General features: G+C 43.7%; 1 protein-coding gene across 1 annotated transcript; it reads left to right on the top strand.

Annotated features, from left to right (window-relative positions):
• The first annotated feature begins 1,175 nt into the window (after nt 1-1,175).
• UBD (ubiquitin D) lies at nt 1,176-4,407 on the top strand. Its single transcript, XM_011992210.1, has 2 exons — nt 1,176-1,336; nt 3,872-4,407. Exons 1-2 carry the CDS (start codon nt 1,310-1,312, stop codon nt 4,340-4,342), a joined length of 498 nt encoding a protein of 165 aa, XP_011847600.1. The 5' UTR covers nt 1,176-1,309; the 3' UTR covers nt 4,343-4,407.
• Nucleotides 4,408-6,290: the final 1,883 nt, after the last annotated feature.

The following is a 6,290-nucleotide window of genomic DNA, read 5'->3' as shown; positions in this document are numbered from 1 at the left end:
GACAGCATGGTGAAACCATGTCTCTACTAAAAATACAAAAATTAGCAGGTGCCTATTATCCCAGCTACTCGGGAAGCTGAGGCAGGAGAATCACTTGAAGTCGGGATGCGGAGGTTGCAGTGAGCTGAGATCGCACCATTGCACTCCAGCCTGGGCAACAAAGTGAGACTCCATTCCAAAAAAAAAAAGCTTTTAAAAACTGGTTCCATAGCAATGCCCTGAGAGTTTGGGAGGGGGCAGTAGTTAATTTGGGATACGAGGAGGATCAGAGTGATGGAGTAGACTTCCCGGGGACAGGCACACCTTTCTTGTCTCCGTCTAAGTCTCAAGGGCGAGGGAGAGAGCGGCACCTTTAGGTTTGTCTGAGATCACAATGGTGAGGTGCATCCGGGAGTAAAGGTAGAGAAATAGAGGCCCCGCAGTGTGAGAGTGGATGTTGATTGCTTTGTGTGTTGAAGTGAGGAGTCGGCATTTAATTGTTGGCTTAGGATTGTTCTCAAGTAGTGGATTTGGTTTGCAGGTTCTGGGACAGGGTAGGACGTATGTTGGAGAGCTCAAGACCTAGAAATCCAATGTTATTTTGCAAAGGGAATTTTACAAGCAAAGTTTTCTGAGCCTGGAAGACACTTAGGAATCTTTTCCAGTCATCTCATTTTATAGACGGGGAAACCAACATCTAAGGAGATGAATGGATTTGCCCAAGGTAATGTAGCAAGTGGCCCTCCTGGGACTCTAACTTGTATCTCCTCTCAGTCTGAGGTTATTTCTCCTATGTCTTCTTAAGGCATATTTTACACCTTCTGCCAGACTAGCCATGTCAGGCTCACAGTCACAGCACTCCACACAATGCTGACTGCCGTATCCTGCCTGGGTGCTCTCGTTCTTAGGACGGCCCCTGAGTAATGGGGTGCTCTTAAAGGCAGCATGAGAGGTTCAGCAAGCATTACAGGTCTTCACGCCAGTGAGGGCCCAGGCCACAGGACGGACAGTAATAAGTCAGGACTGGGAGAGGAGAGGTGGATTGTTAATCAGGGAAAAGTTTTCAACACAGAAAGACCATCCCGTTTGGAATGAGGATTGCAAATAGATTGCCTGAGGGGAGAAGTACATAATCAGAAAGCATTCTTTGTTTATTAACTCCTGCCCAGCAAAAGTGAAAGAAAATTCCTGGGAGCATGCAAGAACAAAGGGCACAGCAAAGCTGGACAAACACAGCAATCCAGGAGGGGATTTCCAATTCAACGCTGGTATATAAGCTGGATGCAAAATCCTTTTTCTGTCTCTGGTTTCTGGCCCCTTGACTGCAAAGATGGCTCCCAATGCTTCCTGCCTCTCTGTAAGTTGGGATTTGATAAAGGGGATGGGGAAAGGAAAAGCACTTTCAAGAGATGGGGAGAGATCTTAGAAACGGGGGATGGACAATACTTAGGGCTCTGGGTGGCTGGGCAGGCATCCTTAAGGGGAAGAGGCTGGCATTGACATTTGCAGAATGAGAATAGGGATTGTCTGAAGAGAAGCTGGTTATCTGGCTTCTGTGTTCTTTTTTAAATCAAACATTGGACTAGCTACTCTTAGGGATAAATGGTAGAAAAAAAAGTGGGGGTGAGCTTTGTGTTCCACAGGGCTGGTGAGATTTGAAATTACGGAAACATTTTTTAGGGTTCTTAAACTTAATCTTCTCTTTTCTCTCAAAGGAGAGCTTCACAAAACTCATTTATCTGAAGTTGTTAATGATCTAACACATTACATTATATAAGAAAATATGCACTATGGAAAGAACCTGGAATTAAGGCAATGCTTAACACAGATCCTCCAGTGAAGAAATGTCTGCAATATCTAGATTGGGAAAATATTTCTGAATGGAGTATGAGGCAGGTCTTCTCAGGCTTTCAAGTGGCCATTAGGAGTGAGTTTTCCAGTCTTTTAGGGTTTTCCAGCTATTGAAGTAAGACTTAGACATAGTTCCTACCTTCTGTGAGTGAGGCCCTGGTCTAATCAAAGGAGATCATATTCTATATCAGGTAAATATAAAAACACAAGAAATATAAATTAACAAGAAACACTGAACGTAGTGTCACTGTAATATGTGAGTTATTATTATAAAGCAGTGGGAGATTTGAAAAAAAAAATAACAGTTCAGTGATTATGTGTCCTACCCAGGATTTCCTTCTGAACTATTGACAGAGGGTATCCTATTGCTGTATCTTATGAGGCTGTCATATTTTAGAAATTCTCTTTGACAGTTGTTTTTAGAGTCTGGTGTACATCTTTTGAAGCTCTGTATTTACTTTTTGACATTTGACAAACTTTATCTGGATAGGAGAGGCAGGTAAATAAGGTGGAAAATCTAATTACATCTCGAGATGAATAAAGGGTATGTTTTTTACATCTATTGAAATGCACAGAAAAGCGAAATAAAAAATTGTCAACTAAAAAAAATCACACAATTTATAAATTTAGGAAGGAGACTTCATTTCTTATGAAGGGTTATAGTCTGCAAGGTAGCCATTCTGACAAGCTGGGAAGCTCAGCTTCTGGTTGAAAACCAAAAGCAAGCTTTGTAGGAGGAAAGTGACACAGGAATTTATGCTGAAGGGGTTTGCTAAGTATACATATCCAATAGGTTATGGCAGAGGCAATGAATATTCATGAAGGGAGTCCTAATGCATGCATGTTGAATAAGCTTGCATGTTATATACCACCCATGGTCACTCTGAGGTGGAGACTTAACATTTAATTGCATTACAGTTAGGCCTTATACATGAAAAGGTGAAGCAGGGACACAAAGGCATTCAAATGTGCAGCTTCTGTAAACTAGCCAGAACCAGTCCATGGTCAGTGGTCTCTTATCAGGAGAAAATTACTGAAATCAGTCATTTGTCCAATTAAAACTGTAGTTATGGCTTGAGGAACAGGGGGTCAGTGAGCCTGTGGATGAACTGTAATTGTTTTAATATTGTTCCTCTCGAGGCCAGTGCTTGTTTAGCTGCTAGAGAAAAAAGAAAAATACTTTGTGGCAGTTAGAACATAGTTTATTTTTTAAGTGTAGGGATGCATGACTTAACTCTTGCCTATTATAGCCTTAGGTCTTGTTTAAAATTTGCTACAAAAATCTTATTGCCACCAATAATCCATTCTTTCAGTCTTATAATCTCTAACGTTGCTAGTCAATTGTGTCTAAACTGCAAAAGGGAGAAGATATAATGAGGCATGTCCAGCCTCCTGTTTCATCATGACTGAGGTATTTTATTTATTTATCTTTTTGAGACAGAGTCTCACTCTGTTGCCCCAGCTGGAGTGCAGTGGTGCCATCTCCACTTACTGCAACCTCTGCCTTCTGGGTTCAAATGATTCTCATGCCTCAGCCTCCTGAGTAGCTGGGATTACAGGGACTCACCACCACGCCTGGTTAATTTTTGTATTTTTAGTAGAGATGAGGTTTCACCAAGTTGGCCAGGCTGGTCTCGAACTCCCAGCCTCAAGTGATCAGCTTGCCTCAGCTTCCCAAAGTTCTTGGATTACAGGTATAAGCCACTGCCCTTGGCCCAATGACTAAGTTCTTAAAATTTCTCTAGGGTCCCCCTGAGCAAGAGAAGGTCCGTTCAATTGGTTGGGGGCTCAGGATTTTATTTTTCATTCTCAAGATTGAAAAAAAGGTGTGATTATAAAGGAATGGGACAAATTTTCTTATTTGTGTTGCAACTTGGTAATTCCAAAGGAGAAGTTCCAAGAAAGAGAGGGACACTGGCTACTGAACAGGAGCTAGGAGACCAGATAGATAGCAGAAGGGTGGGAGCCATTGTGGTGGGGAGCAGAAATGTAAAGTGAGGCAGGCATCCTAGGCAACTGTCTTGTGGCTTTCACTTTCCAGGTGCATGTTCTTTCTGAGGAATGGGATTTAATGACCTTTGATGCCAACCCAGAGGACAGCGTGAAAAAAATCAATGAACACGTCCGGTCTAAGACCAAGGTTCCTGTGCAAGACCAGGTTCTTTTGCTGGGCTCCAAGATCCTAAAGCCACGGAGAAGGCTCTCATCTTATGGCATTGACAAGGAGAAGACCATCCACCTTACCCTGAAAGTGGTGAAGCCCAGTGATGAGGAGCTGCCCTTGTATCTTGTGGAGTCAGGTGATGAGGGGCAGAGGCACCTCCTCCAGGTGCGAAGGTCCAGCTCAGTGGCACAAGTGAAAGCAATGATCGAGACCAAGACGGGTGTAACCCCTGAGACCCAGATTGTGAATTGCAATGGAAAGAGACTGGAAGATGGGAAGATGATGGCAGATTATGGAATCAGAAAGGGCAACTTACTCTTCCTGACATCTTATTGTATTGCAGGGTGACCACCCTGGGGATGGGGTGTTGGCAAGGGCCAAAAAGCTTATTTCTTTTAATCTCTTAATCAACGTGAGAATGAGATGAGTAGAGTAAGATTTGGGTGGGATGGGTAGGATGAAGAAAATTTTGCCAACTCTGTTTCTTTGATTCTAACACAATTAATTAAGTGGCAGGATTTTTAATAATGTATTACTGAGACTAGTAAATAAAATTTTAAGGCAAAATAGAGCATTCAAAGCCAGCTTGCAATTTAATTCTTTCTTGATACCTTGTTATTTATGGAAAAACTCCTATCTCCTTTCCTTTTTGACAAGAGAGTAAGTTTTAGGTTGGGATCCATGTTCTACTGATTTCTGAATTTCTGTGTTTGTTAAGCCCAGTGCTTTATTTATATCACTCAATAATGGTTGAATCAAATTGAATTTCTACTTACAGAGCATAGTGAAATGATTTATTTTAAAATGAATTAGTTGCTCTGACATGATCATAATCAAATTACTAAACATTTTAGAAACTAAATTGAGCTCCTTTCCCCCTCTTCTCCTTTAAGGCTATTTGGTATGAAATGAAGTCTGGCACCATGCCCCCTCCCACTCTCTATGTCCCACACCCAACTAAAATGGTTATTATTTATGGGGATGATGGTGGGCAAGGAAAGGTATTTTCCACAGGGATCTAGTGATTGTGTGTAACTAGTGGGGGTTCCTAGGGGTAGATGGACACTGGGAGAGAACAAACTTTCTGAAGCTGGGGGACTGTGGACCACCCTCTCTCCTACCTGCTGTAGGGTCTAGCAGGTCTTCTGTATGATGAGGGTGCCAGTCTGGGTGAGGGTGGGTGAGGAGCTGGCTTCTGGATTGACCTCAATATTCTACTCAGGTTCTGCTGATTGAGCATTTTTCTTTCTGCTTTTTTTTCATGAGTAGATCCTTGTTCCTGTCTTGAGAACTTGAGTACCTTCCTCCATCTTCCTCCCTCCATTTACTCCTCTTTCTGACTCTCTTGCTCTCTCGCTCTCTCTCATGTCTCACTATTGATCACCTGTGAGTTTTTTTCACAGCCTGAGACATGCCCGCCTTCTTCCACACTCGTCCTAGTTCCTTGTTTCTTTAAAACTTGTTCAAGAACCAACTCCTGCAGGAGGGTTTCCCATCTTAACCCCCCTCAGCAAAATTCACCACCACTTACGGGCTTTCCTCATCACACTTATGGGTGAAATGCCCTGGGGAGGGCACTGTTCCCCTGGCAAGGTCTGCACTAGGTTGGACTGGTTTCCGAGAAGAGAGTCCATGGCCTCTTTTTCCGGATGACCCTCTCCTGCAGAGTAGGGACTATGATTTTCTTGTCAACTTGAGACTTCTGATGGCAGAGACCAAGAGGTCTTCCACGGTCTTCCATCAGATAGGGAGGAAGCTAAAGGCAGTCATCACGTCCATCATCTTACCTGCACGTGGAGTCGTGAGGGGTAGGTTTTCCTTCCCTAAACTTGTGTATATAGAGGATTTAGGAATTTTCCCTCAAGAACTAAACATTTCCACACGGGAGGAAAACATTTTCCCCATTGGACTCCTTAGGACAAATCTTGCAGATTATCATAAAAAATGAACAGTTTGAAGTCTAAACTGACTCACTAATGGGTATTTCCATCCTTGGGTTCTGGCTTAATACTTTCTCCCCTCCCCAACCTACTCACTGTACAGCCTGGCCTCTCCCCAGACTCCACAGCAGCCTCCTCGCTGCCCCCTTCACTTCCTTATTCCTGAGGGTGTAGATGAGCGGGTTGAGAGCGGGTGTGACCACGGTGTAGAAGAGCGATACGAACTTGCCCCGTGCCTGGTTGTAGCGCTGCGCGGGCTGCAAGTAGGTGTAGATGGCCGAGCCGTAGAACAGGCAGACCGCTGTCAGGTGGGACCCACAAGTGCCCACCGCCCTCCTCCGGCCTCCGCTGGACCG

This window comes from Mandrillus leucophaeus, unplaced genomic scaffold (genome assembly GCF_000951045.1).
Source record: "Mandrillus leucophaeus isolate KB7577 unplaced genomic scaffold, Mleu.le_1.0 Scaffold1102, whole genome shotgun sequence".
In the NCBI taxonomy this organism is placed as follows: Eukaryota; Metazoa; Chordata; class Mammalia; order Primates; family Cercopithecidae; genus Mandrillus; species Mandrillus leucophaeus.
The sequence above is the reverse complement of the archived record's forward strand: the minus strand, read 5'-3'. Positions and strand labels throughout refer to the sequence as shown.

Coding starts and splice junctions, on each gene's coding strand:
- UBD (XM_011992210.1), top strand. CDS start 1,310: ATGGCTCCCAATGCTTCCTGCCTCTCT. Junction 1,337..3,871: donor CCAATGCTTCCTGCCTCTCT/GTAAGTTGGGAT, acceptor TTCACTTTCCAG/GTGCATGTTCTTTCTGAGGA.